The 19,544-nt window shown below is 39.7% G+C and overlaps 1 protein-coding gene across 2 annotated transcripts; it reads left to right on the top strand.

Annotated features, from left to right (window-relative positions):
- The first annotated feature begins 1,077 nt into the window (after window positions 1–1,077).
- Window positions 1,078–12,241, top strand: twf2 (twinfilin actin binding protein 2). Of its 2 annotated transcripts, XM_088309081.1 has the most exons (10): window positions 2,518–2,597; window positions 2,667–2,716; window positions 4,173–4,351; window positions 6,406–6,501; window positions 6,589–6,693; window positions 7,706–7,720; window positions 8,263–8,388; window positions 8,461–8,611; window positions 10,541–10,662; window positions 10,888–12,241. In XM_088309081.1, the coding sequence occupies exons 1-10, from the start codon at window positions 2,587–2,589 to the stop codon at window positions 11,053–11,055; spliced, it is 1,023 nt and encodes a 340-aa protein (XP_088165207.1). In that variant the 5' UTR covers window positions 2,518–2,586; the 3' UTR covers window positions 11,056–12,241. The 2 variants fall into 2 exon arrangements, with proteins under 2 accessions (XP_088165206.1, XP_088165207.1); XM_088309080.1 differs by lacking the exons at window positions 2,518–2,597; window positions 2,667–2,716 and adding an exon at window positions 1,078–1,393.
- Window positions 12,242–19,544: the final 7,303 nt, after the last annotated feature.

Here is a 19,544-nt window from a genome sequence, read left to right as displayed (position 1 = left end):
CGAACACCTGTGACCTTCTTGCAGCGAAATCCCACATCGACAAATTGGCTCCGGAACGCTTCAGAAAACCAATGGCATCCTTACAACCAAATGAAACTCAACTATAAAAGCAAATGCATTTATTAACAACGCCCAGAAATGGCACAGTGGAAACATGTTCTGTGGTCTGACGAGTCCACATTTAAAATTGTTGTTGGAAATTGTGGACATTGTGTCTTCAGGGCCAAAGAGGAAAAGAACCACCCGAGCTGTTATGGGCGCAAAGTTCAAAATCCAGCATCTGTGATATTATAGGGCGGTGTTAGCGCCAATGACATGGGTAATTTACACTTCTGTGAAAGCTTCATAAAGGTTTTGGAGAAACGTATGCTGCCATCGATCAAAGCAACGTTTTTATCATGGGGGTCCTGTTCATTTCATCAAGACAATGCCAAAACAAATTCAACAGTGTCGCTTCCTAGTAAATGAGTGCGGGTACGAGACTGGCCTGCCTGCAGTCCAGACCTGTCTCCCAGGGAAAATGTGTGGCGCATTAGTAAGCGTAAAATACGACAACAGAGGACTGTTGAACAGCTGAGGCTATACATCGAGCAAGAATGCGGAAGAATTTCACCTACAAAGCGCCACCAATTAGTGTCTTCAGTTCCCAAACCTTTATTGAAGGTCGTTTCAAGAAAAGGTGATATAACACAGTAGTAAACATGACCTTATCCTAGCTTTTTGGTAACATATTATTGCAGCCATAAGATTCTAAGTTAATAATTATATATATATATATATATATATATATATATATATATATATATATATATATTTAAATATGACTATAAAGATATGTACGTCGTGTACATGTACGTATGTACAGTGACTGCTTGTCTGCAGTCACTGTTTCCATCTGAACAGTTTTGCAACTTGACATGTACGTCACCTGCCCCTACACTTGTGGTGTTGGGTGCATGTTTTTTTCACAGGTCAGCTCCAAGACTGGACTGTTGGTGGGAGCTAAATTTGGTAGTCAGGGTGGGTGATCATGTTCCCTATCTGTGTGCACACGATACTGTCCCAGTTACTTGAGCGATGTCCTATCTCGCACACCCATAAGGTCCCTGGTGCCCCTAACAGCACTTCATAACTGTATTTTGTTTGACATTTTAAACTTGACTGAGTAAATCGTTGACTTTTAAAATTTCATTTTGATAGATTTTTTTTTAAGCTTTCTCCTGACTTGGAGTGACAATTTCTTGGGGCCTGCTACAAGAACAACCCTGCTGCTTTCTTGCCACTGCTTGAGCCGCCATGTTTCTAGCCCTAGTGGTGACGCCAGAGCTGAGGGAGTTTCTGGCCCGGGCGAGAGGGGGAGCGGTACGCCTCATTAAGGTGTGCATACAAGACGGTGAGTGACCCCACAACACACCACTGGAGTGACTGGATAACATTTGGTTGATAGTCTTTCACTGGCTTTGCTGCTGTTCGTGAGCGGTTTTGTAGTGTCATCGGGCCTTCTTGGAATCTTTTGTTGCATGAATATATGACTTTTAGGTGTCCAGAATAACCATGTCCAAAAGTAACAAAATGGTAGAAAAAAAAATATCTGTCCGCAACAACCGTTTGACCATTGGACACAAAGACACAGAAAAAAGACTCAAGGACCCACGCTTGAAATAGAAGTGGAAGTTCACCATTTTGGTTTGAAGTTTTGGGCGATTCCAGGGCCAGGAGTCTGGTCATTTTGAGAGCTTGTCATAAAGAAGCGGATATGACTGACCATTCGTTGACTTTATTCATGGAATTTCTGGTTGTTAATATTAATCAAATTACATTGTACAAAAATATATATTTTAGAGGGGGTCCTCAATGAAGAAATTCAGCAGCTGAGACCCTGTTTGACCAATCAACACAAAATTGGGTAAAAACATCTCTCATAACAGGGCACACACAAACCTATCGAGCAGCCTGGCACAAAATTCAACAGGAACTCTGCCGTTTCTATTTGAAGTAATTATTTTTGGTTAATTTCAGGGCAAAGGATCTCGTCATTTCATGAATTTTCCTTGAATAAGAACTCTGAGGCCCAATTCGTCCACTTTCATGTTGGAATTGCTTTTTCTTCTTTTTACTCTTCAAATATCTTTTGAATAAACTACAAGCAACTTGGATTATGGTGTCAGTTAAAGAAATTGTAATTGGTGGAGTATATGAGCAAGAAATATAAATATAAACCATCATGTGGCAATCTCCGACTATAAGGTGCTAAGCCAAAAGTCAAACATTTGTATGTTTTTATAAGACATTTAAAACATCTCACATTGTAATAAATGTATTATTAGCTGGTCTAACTATGAATTCAAATAATATCCATGTAATATAAATGTAATGGACTAAAGCATCCTTCCAATGGTACCTTGATGACAAGTGTAAAATGTTCTTGCTGATCATTTCAAAACAGGGGTTGGCTTTCAGGAAACAAAAGAGGCGCTACTCAGAAAAAGATAACATAAAAAGATCTGGAGACAGGAAGGAAAGGAAAAGAAAAACATCTGATGGCAGCTGGGGAAGTGTTACAAAGGAAAAGGGTCAGCGAGGCCAATGTTTTCTAGGTATCTTCATGTGACGTGTGCTTCTGACTCTTGTGTCACACCACTCATGACTCTTGTTTTTATGTACAGACCCTTTTTAACATCGGTGACATCACTCATGTGCTCCATCTTTTATTTGGGTGGGTCATGTGAACCAATTTCTGCCTGGTGGCATGCAAGCCTTAGGCTGCTTTTCATCACTGACTCATTATTGAGCGAGGATAAGGGCAGCTATTTGGCCCAGCAAAACTGGGATTCTTAAGATGCTAAGAGCTAGCTTGCTAATGTTAAGTATGCCAAAAAGCCTGCACAGATTCCTACCGTTGCTAATTCTGGAACACCTCATGCATCAAGGGACGTGTTTGGTTGCTAAAGCCTACTGTGGTAGAATATTAACATGCTAGCAGCTGTTATGCTAACTTTTAGCAAGAAAGTAACCTGAGTACAGTGCGTGCTATGTTATATCATCAACAGTCAGGCACGATAATGCAAAAAAATTAGCCAGAGGCTACCTGATTGCAAAAAGTTCTAACGTGCCTCTTGTTGGATCATTTCCTGTAGTCACTATTAAAAAAAATGCTACAATGCTTACTAGCTATTTTTTGGGTTGGTTCCAAATAACAAGATTATACATCACTGTGCTCTTGAAAATGACTAGAGAATTCCTCAAATGCTACAACGCTAACTGTTGGTATGCTAACAAATAGAAAGATAACATGAGTCCGGAAAAGCGATAAGAATGTTAAATCATGTTCTGTCATCAGGTATATAATGCTAACATAACAGCTAACAGAAATGTTAACATACAGCAAAATAGTAATCTGATTGCCAAAAGCGCTAAGGAAGAGTGAAGGAATCATTTTAAATCCTGCCCACTAGTCGGGTACTATTATGAATGAGAACTAAGAAAATGCGAACATCAAATTTTCACGGTCAAAATTAAACATAACTATAATTATCTATGTAAGTAGCATTTTGCACTGGATCTCATACAATGTTGTTCCTAATGTGTACTGACAAAACAAAGGCAAGGTTATGGAAGGATAGTTGGTGGAAAATATGCAGAATAGGAATGTGTTGCCCCTCAGAATAGCAACTGTTTGCAGGACACAAGTAAAAAGCCAGGCAACATTAGTGTGATTAGATAACTAGGAGATGGCTAATAAGCTATGCTTCAAAAGCTAAGCAACATTAGCTTAATTAGGTCGCTAACTATGGGCTTGTTCGTCAGAAAATGGCCTGTATGTGTTCCACAAAAAAAAGAAAACATTACCTCGCATTGGTATCCAGCAAAAGATTAATTTAGAAAAAATGTCTGGTATGTTACTCTAAAAAGCAAAGTAACATTAGCTCGCATGGCTAATCAGTAGATTGATGGTGAGAAAATGCTATGTTAAAAGGCAAAGTGACATTAACCCAATAAGCTATGAAGTGGCAGATATTTCGCACTAAAAACAAAACATGACCTCAATTTGCTAGCTAGACGATAGATAGATAGATAGATAGAAAGTTTACTAAAGAATTTAAACATAATCCTGCTAGCATGTGTATTAATTCAAGGTAAAGTATGTAATGTCCGCCTGGTGTGACTTTCAGAACAGCTGGTGCTGGGGGCCTACCGGGAACCAGAGCGGAGCTGGGACCAGGACTACGACCACTTCCTTCTACCTCTGTTGGACCAGCAAGAGCCCTGCTATGTACTCTACCGCCTGGACTCCCACAATGCACTGGGCTTTGAGTGGCTCTTCTTATCCTGGTCACCTGATCAGTCCTCTGTAGGTCACCCTGGTCACGACCTTTATCCTTCCCTGATCAACACACTTAACACGAGCAGTCAGAGCGAGTTGACTTGGGCTGTCTGCGAAACGTAATGCACAGAACACAGAAAGCAGAAATGTGGGCTATCATTCGATCCGCAAGTTAGTTAATGGAGATAATTTCGCTCCGCTTTTTAGCATAGCATGTCACACACTATTTGATAGATTGCTATTTGAGCTATTTTGCCTTGCATAACATGTTTGCATTTTCCATAGATAAATCCATCTACTAGGAAGCTAAACGAGTGAACATTACGTTGATTTTTAAAGAAGCATTTCTGCCATTTCTAATATGCTACCTACCTAACTAATTGAATTCATGTCACTTTGTCTTTTAAATTAGCAGGTCTGATATGCATCCATCTATGAATTGATTAATCAATCTCTTAGCTAGCTAATCAAAACCATTTTACTTTATCTATTTGCTCAGCATGCGGGCCATTTTCTTTGTTTCTACCTAGCTAGGTAAGCTGTTGTAGCGTCCCCTGTTACACGTCTGACATGCGTGACTTTAAATGTTTGTTTTTACTCTATTTTAGTTTAGTTTTGTTACATGATACTTTTGTGAAATTATCTAGCTATTTCACTTTTCATTAACCCATCAGTCAACCAAATTGCACCACAATGGAAGTAGTGAGATTATCAGATAATGTCATTGAAAGTCAAGTGAAAGACTTAAGATTTGTTTTGAACAATGGCGAGTGTGTTCAGCTGTGATTGTGTGTGGAACCAATGTGCTGCATGGCAGTTAATCAACTGATCTCAATCTCCAGTGTCAGCACAACAAGCAGCTGACTGTTAGCATCACAAGCTGTCTTGGCCGTTGGCGATATTAATTCAAAGATATCCTCAGTCTTCTGTAGCCGCCGGTATGAATTACTGATAAGATGATGTTAGGTTACACAGTCTAAAAGGCCGCACATTTTCTTTCTATTAAGTCAACACTTTGCATAACACAAAACAATGGGAAAAAAATCCCTCACTCAAGGGTCCAATGCCAAGTGGTGCTTTTTGTTACAGTGATAACCGGGTCAGGGTAGCTCAACTTTATTATTTCGATTACAGCTTTAATTTTCTAATACATGCGATTAACCAGTACACGGTGTACCCCGCCTACAGCCTGTAGACAGCTGGGAAAAGCTCCAGCAGGCCTGTGACCCTTGTGAGGATTAGCGGCTTGGATCATGGATGGATCTTATGATACTACAATCTGCAGCCTACAATCATAAAATGGTTATCTTAAAGTGATAATTTTCAACTCTTGAGGCGCTAATCATATCAGTTTGAAGTCAGGAATCTTACTATTTTAAAGTCTTAATGGAGGATAATAATGCACTTGTGAATTTTAAAGGCAAAAAGTCACTTTTTTAGACTAAAGTAATATCCCTCCATCCATCCATTTTTTATGATGCTTATCTAAAGGAAACTGGGGACTACACCTTTGACTTCGGGCAAAATGCGAACCACACCCTGGACTTGTTGCCAGTCTTTCAAAGGGCATATATATATATATATAGAGAGAGAGAGAGAGAAAGAGAGAGAGATAGATATAGATATATTTTTTTTATTTATTTATTTTAGATATATACATATATATCAAATATCACATGGCACAGTTTTTATGAAAGTAAATATGGCTCCGCAGGCAAGTCTCTGTCACTTCTGTATTTCGCAACTGTGTCAATTTTAAGGATTTCATGCTTGAACTGACTGCTCCCCTCAGATATTTATCACTTACAAAGCATCTTCTTCCTACCAATGACCGTTTTCCTCTGTTTCAGCCACCATTGCTTTTCATGCCGTCTATTGTGTCGAACTATTGTGTTGTTTTCACCTTTGGGGGAGGAGAAGTCAAAAAGCAAAGTTGGACAATTTAGTGAAAAAAAATTCAAGAACCAAATGAAAACAATCTGATAGAATATAGACAGCATTCTACTTTGTCGAGCTGATTTTTTTCCTCATAAAAAACAAAGAATTGTTATTAAGAGTCCCTGTTTGTCTACTGGTTCCAGGTCAAAGACAAGATGCTGTATGCTGCCACCCGTGCCACCGTCAAGAAGGAGTTTGGCGGTGGCCATGTCAAGTATGAGATGTTTGGCACATCAGAGGTCAGAATCTTTTAGGTTGGCAGTGTGCAGCAATGACGTGTTTAAAGGGGTCTTGCTCTACTGTATCTCTTTTCTTCCTCGCCACAGGAGGACGTCTGCCTGTTGGGTTACCAGCATCATGTGTCGTTGTGCTCCGGTCCTGCCCCGCTCACACTAGCTGAGCAGGAACTGCAGCGGATCAAGCTCACTGAGGTGAGATGTTAAAATCACCCCGGTGATAGTCTTATTGCAAAAGTATTCACCCACATTGCCCACATTTTTGTATTCCAAAATGAACTCAATTGTTTTTTTCCCCACATGAAGTGCAACTCGTACTGTAATGCCGAGTGCCTGGTGACAAGGTGAAAACATGTTTTTGGAAATTTTAGTACATTTATTAAAAATGAAAAGAGCAAATATAACATGCATCTTTATATTTTAGAAAGAAAAATACTGTACCGTTTAAAAAAAATGATTTTAATTCCTCTCAAATTATTATGGTTTCATAGAAAGATTTGATGAGTTTTTGTGAAATAAATGTTAGCTTCTTGGAAAAAATGACTTTTTTTCCTCGAAAACAATCTTTTTCATATGAATATATTTTTAATTGTGTCAAAGAAAGGCGGCTTTCCTTTCTTCTTTCTTGAAAGAAATTATAGCCTCTTTTCTTGAAAATAACCTTTTTTCTAAAAAAAAAAAAAGAGTTTTTTCCTTTTCCTCTTTCTGAAAAAAATACAATATTTTTATAAATATATAAAACTTATCCTCAAATTATATATTTTTTTCTTGAAAAAGAAATGTCAGTCAACTCCCTCTCAATTAATCTCATGTGAAAAATATAACCCCTCATCCGCCAAAAAAGAAGCCTATCTCTCAAAAACATTTTCTGAAAATGAGACTTTTTTTTCCTTGAAAATATAACATCTTGAAAATATCATGCAACTTTGTTCTTGAATTTTAGTTTTGCTTGAATAGTCTTTCGTATAAGTAGTTCCGGGCTGCCCTATTTGAGTTTCTTACTTTTAATAAATTAAAAAAAAAAAAATCTAAAACTTTATTGCTGCGTGTATTTATGTGTCAATTTTAAAGGCATTTTTTAAATCCATAGCTGGAACAAAATGTAGGAAAGGTCAAAGGGGTGTGAATACTTTTGCAAGGCAGTGTGTGAATAGCGCCTGATTGAAGCATTCTGACGGCTAACCTGTGACTGTGATTGCTTTCACAGGGCAGAGTCAAACAGGTATGTGTTTTTCAGGCCTGATCATGCGGACCAACTGCACCGCATTTCACGCATAAATTTGGATTCATTCATTCTGGCCTAATCTTATGGTACAGTATCAAGCGTAGCAATAAAACTTAGCATTTCAGTTTCACTTTGCAACATGAAATAAATCAGCCACAGAGAGGTTAATCCTTTTGATAGTGTCATGGGTAGACATGTCTACATGAATTTTGGTGCCAATTGATCTCCGTTTGTGGACGTAAGTATAAAGGTTTCCAATGGAATGTTTGTAATTGGTCCCTTCAATGACTCCGAGCGAAACATGGAGAGAGTGGAGGGGGGGGCGTGGCCATATTCCTAATTAAAACTAGGCTTTTTCAATTAGTCTCTTATTTCCTAATTTCTCCAAAATGAAGAGATAAAAAAAGTTAAATGATCACGAATTTCAGTTTAATGATCAAAAAATACATAAACTGCCTGTTAGTGAAAAATGGCCCATCTTGTATCTTTGACCGCCTTTTCATTAAAAGACGAGATGTGTGCCTTGCTGCCCCCTGCAGGTAACAGCAGACAACAGTGTGGATAGTAAGCAGCAAACCCTTCAAGGTCTGGCGTTCCCGCTGCAGGAGACGGCCAGACGAGCCCTCCAGCAACTTGCCCAGAAGCAGATCAACTACATACAGCTGGTCAGCGCCCCAACACAATCACTTATTACGGCAAAATAATTCAAACACAGAATGACCACCTCCGTCTCACAGAGACTGGATGTGGAGCGGGAGACCATTGAGCTGGTTCATTGCCACCTGATGGAGACACGGGACTTGCCCTGCAGGGTTCCCAAAGACACGCCAAGATATCACTTCTTCCTCTACAAACACTCCCATGAAGGCGACTACCTCGAATCCATTGGTACGCCATAATCGAGTCCCATGCTTGATTTGTATTTACATGGATGTCTCCACGTGTGGGCCCTGACAACAGGCTTATATTTAGCAGCAGAAGTCAGACGATATCATCCGTCTAAAATAGGCCAGACGGACGAGACAAACTAGCAGTAATTTGATTTCGAAGAATTAGTTTTCTGTATAAACCACAAGCAGCACGGTGACCAAGTAGTATGTCTGCCTCGCAGTTCTGAGTACCGGGGTTTGAATCTTGACTCTGGCATTCAGTGAGGAGTCTACATTCTCTATAGAAGTGAATGTGAGTGAATGGTTGTTTATTTATGTGCCCTGTGATTGACCTCCGACCAGTCCAGGGTGTACCTTGCTTCCTTAGCTCAAAGTCAGTTGAGCCATGACCCTCATGAGGACAAGCGCTGTACAAACTGGATGGACAGATATAAACCACTCGTGGCTTCTCTGAATTCTTCGCAGGACGCAATTCAGGGGAATCAGCAGCTTGAAATCAATGTACAATATTACAAAAGGCAGCCTGTTGCTTGATCCATAAATCAAGCTACATCATGCGAACTTGTGACATCATGTGTCATTTTTTGCAAACAAAATTGCAAACATCAGCAAAAGAACCTGGACCTGTTGCGACTTTCCCACAAGGCACAAATAAACAACTATTCACAGTCACATTCACACTTGTGGCCAATTTTGAGTCTTTAATGACCACAGCATGCATGGTCTTGGAATGTGAGATGAAACCGGAGTACTCAAAGGAAAAAAAAAAACAGAAAAGGGGGAAACTTGCAAACTCCACATGAGATGGACAAAATTCTTAGAAACTCAACAGCAAGACTCGACTGCGGCAATGTTGGAAAATTCAATTTCACGTTTAATACTCTTCCCAATCAAATTTACTCATTTTAGAGTTCAAAGCACTAAAAATATATATATATGTATAAGTGAAAAAAGGCTGACTTGTTGTTTTAATTACAGTATACATCGTAGTTCTACTTGTGTACAAATTTGTCACGGCAGTCAGACCGGACGATGAGTGCTTTGAGGTAGTGCTGTGGTATCATTTCCTACCTCCACTTCGTAAAGCATTTCATACGGTGGCCGATAAGTAGAAACATAAATGCAACTAACATATACGTGCTGGTTTACACTTTTAGCTGTCATATTAAATCAATCTCTGAAGCAGCCTGAAAAAAAATTTGTTGCCTGCTCCCCGCAAACCAAGAGAAGCTTGTCTGGGATTTTATCTCCAGTAGACGTGACTATTGTAACGATCTTCCGACTGGACGCCGTTGAAAGAGCATCAAACAGCTACAGCTTGGGTTCAAAGAGATCCAAAAATAATACTGCAGTCCTAAAGGCTTTACACTGGCTCTCAGTTAGCTGCAGGACAGACTTTTAGGTTCTGCTACTGGTCGATATCAAAGATCAATGGTCAATTCGTGGAGCTGAGAGTTCAAAGCAAACATGGTGAAGCAGCATTTAGCTGTTATGCTGCACACCAATGGAATAAGAGGCCAACAGACGTGAAGTCAGCTCTAGGTTCGAATGATTTCAATCCAGGTTATAAACTACCTGTCTGCTTTTTTCACATACTTATGCTTGTGGTCTTTTAAAGGATTTGCCTGCATTTAATTTGCACTGTATTTTCTTTTAGTAATTCTCAGAAGATACTTTTCTTTCTTTACTTTGTTTTTTAAATATCATCAGCTCGTTTTGTTTGTAAATGCTATTAATCGTGTAAAGCACATTGCGTTGCTTTGTGTATGATCGCACGGTGTAAATAAATCTGTCTTGCCTTGTCGAACTAACAGTTCATAAACCACATTTACAAAAAAAAAAAAATCTTTCAGAAAGTGAAAAGTAGGTACCGGAAGTGATGGTTTGAGCTTTTGCATCATTTAAACATCTGTCATCTTGTTTCTAGTGTTCATCTACTCCATGCCCGGGTACAGCTGCACCATCAAGGAGCGAATGCTCTACTCCAGCTGCAAGAGTCGACTCCTGGAGGAAGTGGAGCGAGATTACCAGCTGCAGGTTGCTAAAAAGGTGAGAGGGAGTTGTGCAAGGATAGAAAATTCAATCGAGCAGCAGCAGGAAAAAAATTCCTTTGAGGACACTGAGGTCATGTCCTCTGAGTTTTCCTTTTCTAAGAATTGTAAGCGAAAAAGAAACATTACATGCTTTGTATTTTTGTGGAGAATTTCATAAAAGGAGCAATGCAAAGTGCAACCTGGCAAAAACATTGTATTTTTTTTTCCTCTCTCTGTTTAGTTGGAAATCGACGACGGAGATGAGTTGACGGAGGGGTTTCTGTATGAAGAGGTCCATCCGAAGCAGCACGCCTTCAAGCAGGCCTTTGCCAAGCCGCGCGGCCCCGCGGGCAAGAGGGGACATAAGCGCCTCATTAAGGGCCCGGGCGAGGCCGTACAGGACGGCTAGAGGTGGACAAAACTTCTCGCTGAGGTGTTTCCCAAGTACTGGCACCTTGTAAAATAACACTGACACATCGTCAGGCCCACGACAAAGAGCTCAGTGTCCAATCCCTTGTGAGCACAGGAGACATTTGTGAGTTAGGCTGGTCTCGCTTTATGTATAGTTCAGAATAATATTAGTGTGTTTAAAGATGTATATAAAAAAAAAAAAATCAACATCCCGATAGTAGTTTTTATTGTCATACACACACATGCATTGGGAATGATGCACTTAAAAAATGTGTTGTTCCTTTAGAGAAAGTAATGAAAAAGGAATTTTGCTGTTAAAAAAACGTTACTGTCAAAAGGGGCGGAGCTACAGGGTGGCCAAGGTCAAGGCTCCTTGTCACTTTTGCCACCACGGGCCAACCAGTACCTTGGGGAAAATTTTGATTTCTGTGATGAGACGAATGCAGTAATCTGAGTCCTCTTGATACTTTGTTGTACGTTTTTTAATATTAACTGAATATTTAAAGAATAAATGTAAAATTGATCTGAATGGAAGCTGTTTAAGTAACTTTCAACTCTTACAGTCAACATCAATCAAAATCTTTACTTACACACCAACGACTGGGCCAAGAAGTAATTGTTAATCATCACACCCGCAGCAATTGTTTCTTCAAATAAAATGCACACATAGGAACAAACCGAAGTCAAAAGCAACAATTACAAGTTTTCAGTTCATGTAGTATTGTTTGATGGCCTAATATTAATTTTATTTTTTTCTGAAAACACACAGCACAAGATGAACACTATGGAGTGGGCAGCTTGGTTCCCAGACAAAAATCCAATAGACAGCTAGCAGGTTGACATTAATATGTAATATTAAATTCCCTTCAATTTCTGTAACAGAAACAACATTTGCTAATTTATTTGCATTATTTTATTTATTTCATTTATTCCCAATGTATTCAAATGTATGCAAATAAAAACTTTTTTTCAAGGATTAAGAACTTTACTCCCTAAAACCTACTGCTATTATTCTGAACACAAACGTACATGCAAACTAGGACGGAAGTGAAAATGTGAAGCTTCTTTTTTTTTTTCGCCATTCTGGTTGAACTTGATCTGAATAACTGATTTGCTTATAGTATGATAGACTTGCACAATAAATCTGCAGTGGAGTTTTAGACACATTTTTGTACCAGCAATGTTTGTAAGAAACTGAACGAAAATGAAATTTCAAATAAAAATGTTTTTACTGTTCGAAAGATGTTTTCACTCAGCATGCAGCTGTTAAGGATGCCCTAAAACCAGAAAATATTTGGAAACAACAGTGATATGTTATCATGGTAAAAAAGCAAAAGCGAGGTCGCCCCCCTGAGAGACGGCACTGCAGTCAATTTGTTACATCCAAATCGATTCTTCAGTCCTGTGGCTTGAGCCCATGAGTGCATGAATGAATGCGTGAATACAAGACCACCAAACCATTAAGAGCTCCGAGATGGATTTTCCGTAACTGCGACATCAGCATCAGCAGCAATGGCTTCCAATCATAATCTTCCGCATTCTTTAGTAACTACCACTAATAAAGAAATGACTTCTCACATCTGCGACTCCCCAGGGGTTTTGGACTCCAGGAAAGAAATCTTGCCTCCAATTCATTGTAAATGAAATATACGGGTAATTGTACGTTTATTACCGAGTGTCATATTATTTTGTCAGCGTTATAATTTTATTAGGGGCCCAGAAGCATCGGAACAACGATGAAAAGAAGAAAAATGTGATTAAAAAGCCTCATATCAGCCAGTCATGTGAGATATAGTCACCCATTTGGGGCCATTTTTTCCCCTTTTGAAGCACAAAAATTGGGCTTTTCTTTGTTGTGGTATCGCAAAAACACTTCCCACGCCCAAATCCAAGGCCTTCCAAGATCCGCCAGGAGACATTCTCTATCGTGTTCTAGGTAAGTCCCCAGTAGTAGTTTCCAGAAGTTCCAAACATCATTAGGGTTTTTTGAGCTGTCCTTGGTGTTGTGTCGCACCTAGAACTTGTTTGCCATGGGTGACCCTGCAATCCCCAAACAACTCAGCTTCTAGGTCATCGAAACACATAAGCCCCTCCCCCTCAATATGTTGACGCCTCAGGGAGTTTTTTTTTTTTTCTTTTGAACTCACCTAAAATTCCAGATGGAAATTGATTTGAGAAGAAGAATGTTGACGAGACATCACAACAAGTCATGCGCGCAAGGATAGTCTGCTTGAGTAAATCTTTGGAGCTTTTGTTGTCTGTCAACATGCAAACAAATTTCCTCGGATTTGGTGATCTGCATGATCATCATCACGAGCAGACCTTTTAAAGTAACAAACAAAAAAAACGGAGACAGGCATTAATTAGCATTGTCTACCTTCAGTTAAATTGTCACAGTGATAAACAACTATACATTGCGTTACTAATAACTATCCATCCAAATAGTATCCATCTGTTACTGCATCTTACTGGGTGAGTTGTGAAAATTATTCTTCGAGCATTTCACAATGTCCGAATTATACTTCCCCCAAGTGGTCAAGGCGCTCACACCAAAAGGATCAACACAATGTCCGGAAATGAAGCAAAAAAACGCTCTTCAATTCTTTACATCTAATTTCATTGTCATTACTATAATATTTTTATAAAGTACAATATTGCTTCGTGATAATCAGATATTTTTATTATTAAAGGGGAAGTCTACCCAAACATTTTTGTTACAAGAATTTGTTCGATGCAGGCCCACTTGTCGAAACTTGGCATTCTGATTAATACTGCATTTGTGCAATATGAGTTAATCAACAATAAAAGAAAAATAATAAACAAAAAAAAGCGGGGCGGGGCGGTAATGGGATGTTCTGGCTACATATTGTGCAAAACGGGCTTCGTCTGTGGTCGGTTTCTTCCTCATTTGTATGGTTTAATATTAGTGTAATGTGACCGAGACAATTAGCATCTTGATATGCGAGTCGTTCATAGATGGATGTAACGGAGACTTTTAAAAATAAAACATTATTCAGCCTTGAATAATAAATAAACCGCAATTATCGTACTGCAATTTTTTTTTCTTTCATCAGTGTGGCCTGCCGCAGCCCGGTCCAAAGTGGCCCACGGCCCAGCGGTTGGGGACCACTGCTATATACTGGAGATTCAAAAGGCATGAAATGATTTATAAAAAAAAAAATATTTTCAAATTTCTATATTGGTGAGAAAAACTATTTTGAGCAAGCACAAAACCTTTTACGTCACTTTCTCTTTGGGGAAGTCATAAAACTCCTTTTATCAGCACGAGTGAGTTTGTTGTTGCGTACCGCACACAAACAGACATTCATGAAAACATTAACCATAAACGTGGCACCCCACACCCCCCTGCACACGGCCACTCCCACCCACCAAATATCCACCAATGGCGCCATTTTCCCTCGAAGATACTTGGTAAGCACCCAGTCTACTGTGTAAATGATTGTCCCGCTTGCCTGTTAGATCTTCCAGACGGATAATCTTCGGCGTTCCTAGAATCTGCTCTTGTGTATTCTGAACATGGAAAAAATGACAGCTCATATTGTGAAGCCGGTGGGAGCAGATTTAATAACAAGACCTTCTCAAGCGCTTTGGAAAAGTCTGCCAGAAAAATGCCTCGGGGGAAGGAGAATTCCTCGGAATAGGCCATCTCACATACATGCACGTTAATCATCGGGCAAAGCACATTTATGAGGTCAGCGTGACCTGCACTCCTGCCTGTAAACTACATTTTATATATTACACACTGACTTGGAGTGATTTCCGTAACAACACAAATGCTTTGGGGACTTTCTTTCTTGTGTTCTTACACTAGAAAACATATTTGCTTAACTGCATCCGCGTAGACAGAAGTCCGCAGGCCTTCTGAGAACAGAGCTCGCTTCAGGATTTCTAGGAAAGGGTTCCCATTGAGCGGTACTGTATCAGCGCACTCCGGTGCAAATGGCAATGATTAAGACTCTTAAATAGTTGCATGTGTTGGTGCGAGGCCAATCCACCACATGGGTGTGAGCGGGAATATTTGGAAAAGTTGTGTTACAGGGAGGAACTTTCCAAGGAAGGCCTATAAAAAAAAATGCAGGTGTTTTGTTGTTTTTAAACTGAAAAGCAGTAAATAGGCTTTGAGTTTGTTGTTTATACACTGCTCACACGTTTAGGAAATCAAACATATTCTTGATTAACCTACAATTTGTTGGAATCTTATGCCATCATAAAACCTTATGTTTCAACATTTTACTCTCAACTGGAATAAAGTGTAAAACAACATGAGCCACACTAAAACAATTAAACCGTCTTAACCTCAATACTTTCTGATTGACCTCAGACTCATTTGAATATGTGTTTTATCCCCTTGCGCGTACTTCTAAAAATATTTGCTTTACTGTCAAACTCTTTCCGTCATAAAATATCACAGCTTATGTTTTAACATTTGAAATCTTTACTAAGGTTCCAGGAGAGTCACGCGTGATGTCTCCATGATGTTGTGCGTGTCCGTGTTTATGTTCCCAGGGAGCTGTGCGTACCGCATTAGTTGTCGGTTCTTTCACCACAATAGTCTCTTGTTTTATAAGGATACATTATGCATTTTTTTCCAGGATTTAAACCACTCAGCTGTTTACTGCACACTCAATGTCCATTTTGTTACCCTCATAGCATAATTGCCCAAGTCCCTTTTCAAAATTCTCGGAAAACAACAAAAACCACAACAAATTCAACAAACAAGAAGAGTCCAGCTGTCTCAATTCAACCATTACAGATTAGCATGACCTGGATGATTGAGAAATCTACACAGACATAAAGAAGAACCATTTTTAGCACACATTGGTATTTTTGTGCCTAATGAAAAACTTTTTGGATTGAAAAATCAGTTTGGATGAAACCAAACCGTATCAAATAATTAGATCTTAGAAAATAACGTCCTGGAGTAGTAATACCCTTTGTATGGATCGTGAAATAAATCGGGTTGATGGTGCTGATCATTTGTGGTTTCTTTGAATTCCACTCTTTTGAATAGTGTGAGTATTGGAGAGCTTGTAAATGTTGAGCCATGATAATCAAGATGACAAAAGATACAGCCATATTGAAGACTGGAAAAATCAAATTGTAATTCCATTATAACAAACCGAATCAAATCGTTCCACTTGAATATAAACTGTACTTGAATTGTATCGCAACGCATGTATCCAGAGATACGTGTGGGGACAATTTGGAGTTTTCAATAAGCCTATGCAAGTTATTGGAACGGGGGAGGAAACATAAGGAGAACATGCAATTTCCAAACAGGAAGGCTGGACCACAGATTTCAAACCTGGACGCCGTGCTGACCTGCTCAGTCACAATTTGGCAAAATTCAGACGAGCTTGCTTTTCGGAATTTGTTTAATTCACTCCAGAGACCCAGTGACAGATATACAAGCAATTCAAAAGTCAATTTGTAAATAAATCCCTATAAAGCAGGTGTGGGCAAACTATGGCCCGGGGGCCACATGCGGCCCGTTAAAAGTTTTAATCCGTCGGAGTTGAAGAAAATTAAATGAATAAACCTTGTTAATATTTTGTTTTCTAAATCCTGTGGTTTTTCAAATACATATATATTGTTGTAATGCTTTTGTTCACTTTCATTTAAAATTAAGATGAGGTGAGGTTACCAAAACACTCCATTCATCTGCTCCTGGTTCGGCCCCTCTGTCAAATTTTAGAACCCATTGTGGCCCGCCAATCAAAAAGTTTGCCCACCCCTGCTATAAAGCATAATGTCACTTGACAACTGAAACGTTAGCACAGACTGAATATAAAGAGTTCATACATTTTTTTTAAACACAACAGCAGGTCAACAAAATGTAAGCGTGATAAGGGCAAGGTCAGTCAGTGCATGCTCAACCTCATGTGGCCTCATGGTGCAGCGGAGATTTGCGGACTCGCGCGTTCCAAAACAAGTCGCCCTGGGCCTTTAAACCTATTCCATTTCCTCGTTGGCGCACATAATAGCGACATGTTTTCACAAATGACGTTGCGTCAAATAGGCGGCCAGTGTTCTTCCACTGAGGGAAATGTACACCAAGCTGCACAACGTGTGTGTGTGTGTGTGTGTGTGTGTGTGTGCTTTTGTACATGTGACATGACCACAGATGACACAACAGGGCAAGCAACTGAGAACCTCAAGCTGAGCCGAGGGAGGTCCCAGAGGAACGGCTGACATTGATTATTCTAATGACAGAACAATGAAGGATTTACTTATCACTGGAACTCCATAGCAAACTAAATTTTTGCCATCATTATTTAGAAATATGTGTCTTGATTAAATATAGGACTGATATCGGTGGTTGCTTAGTGCTCAACTTCGCTCATCGAAAAAGAACACTCTTGATTAATTGCCTCGTCAGATGCAACCAGTGGGCACGAGTTTGCGTGCCATGAAATAATTCACACTCATTAGATTTCACTTTGAATGTAAGTTGATTTATTGTCACACTTGCTAACGTTTCACTCTTACAGCTCGTGACGATCCCATACAGCGAGATATTTCTCTACTCTGTTATTCGCAGACTACTTACTTGTGCCGGCCAAGGCCGTAGCCAGAAAGTTTACACAATATTTCACTTAGGCAGCGCTGTCGACTTTTTGTTCTTTTTTGTGTATGTTCTCTGCAGTAATGTTGTACTCACAGACATAGTCTGCCCTCTAGTGGTTCAACATATGTAATACCATGGATTACACCACAGGACTCCAATTTCACTAATGACTGACAAAAACACTCCCAGCCTGTCTTGCGTGTGTGTAACACGCCAATACACTACTTCAGATCTGTGTGTATGACTCTGTATGTATGGGGCGTAGATAAACAGTGGATAGCAATTTCGTTTTATTGACTGTTAACATTTACTACATATCTTATCCCTTTGCATGCAAAGTATGTCCTTATCCGGGACATCTCAAGTGCATAAAAATCTCTCCAAATCCTCATTCACGCTCATGCCAGCGCCGCTTTATACTTAAAGTTACAACCCAAAAGTGGAAGGCTTTCATTCTGCTCCTAAAATAACGTTGGGTTATTTTGCAATAATTATTTCTATTGCGAAACAACGCAATAAAATCTGAAACTTTATTGCGTTATAGTACAAAAGTTCTCCAATAAAAGGCAATAGTATTGCCTTTCTGTATCTGTCTCTATCACGGTGGCGTTCCCTGTGGCTGTCATTCCTCTCAACATGGATACGCTTGATGGATGATTCCATTATATTGTGAAATATTGTGTGATAACGCAATCTTAAATATTCTCGTGAAGTCCCGTGGCAGGCTTCGTCATGGAGTACTTGTCCACCGTCAAAATGACAGGTCTGGTGACTGAGGGTGGTTGTGTTGGCAACTAAAGGCTATCTTGGTTGATGCTTGTTTTAGTGTTTTTGTTGGAAACATTTTAATCCACTCACAAGATACTCCCAGCCGGTAAGTGGATATGAATAGGAAATTAGCCAGCTAATGAGCTTTAAATAATGCTCATGAATTATCACGAAACCTTTCTCACAAGGCGTTTTCACGAAACCATGACTGTGGATATTGTGATAATGACTTCTCAGTCGTGTTCTTTGCTCGCTATATCATGTCAAAACCTCCCTGTGTGAGGAATGATTTTTATAAACCTTGATTTTAAAAATAAAATGCCCTTTATTAATAACTGATTTTTTTTTAAGTTTGCATTCGGTTAATTGTCAATTTGTGCTTTTAATATACAGCTAATATAAATGTATAGTGTCAGAGTATAAAGTCACCTAAGAATCCGTGTGAAAAACGCAGGACAGTCACAGGGATCAAAACTTTTCCCTCGACGTAGGGTGGCCACCCCGTAGCTCCGCCTCTGGTCCTGGCTGTCGGCCATGTAACCAAAAATGTTTCCACATCTCATTCTGTAATAAATAAATGAAATAACTACGGCACTGCAACGACAATGAACCCGGACCCTCCACGTAGGGCCCCTTGCTATTTGCTGCTCTCTGGTGGCTCGAGGGGTAGGAGAAACAGCTAATATTGGTCCATACCAGCAATTCAAAGCGTTACCCTGGAGACACTGCAATTTTGCACAAGTCAAGGCCTGCAAGCAGCAGCTGAAAAAAAACAAAAAAAAACAAACAACGCAAACACTGTACTGTGGACTTGGAACTATGCTGTCAACAATTGTTAAATCTTGCCTTCCATTCCTTTTTTTTAACGTGGTTGTTTATTTATCAATCTGAAAATATGACCTCCATGGTACCTTTTACCTGCACCCACAGGGGGTCTAGAAACGCCCCTGCCGGGTACTAGTATCTTTAATGTCGAGGCGGTGAATTCCCAGAATGAAGCCCGCACCAGGGGCGGCCCGGCGGGGCGGAGTCAAAGCGCAGGCAAGCTTATTCCTGGAAAGCGTGTAGAGAGAAGCCAGCGCTCGATTCCCGGGAGCGCGCACCACTTCAGCGAACGCAGCAGCCAGCGG

This window comes from Idiotropiscis lumnitzeri, chromosome 11, assembly GCF_059441095.1.
Source record: "Idiotropiscis lumnitzeri isolate Australia: NSW breed Sydney's pygmy pipehorse chromosome 11, RoL_Ilum_1.0, whole genome shotgun sequence".
Lineage (NCBI taxonomy): Eukaryota > Metazoa > Chordata > Actinopteri > Syngnathiformes > Syngnathidae > Idiotropiscis > Idiotropiscis lumnitzeri.
Note: the sequence above shows the minus strand (reverse complement) of the source record. Positions and strands in the feature narration are given on the sequence as shown.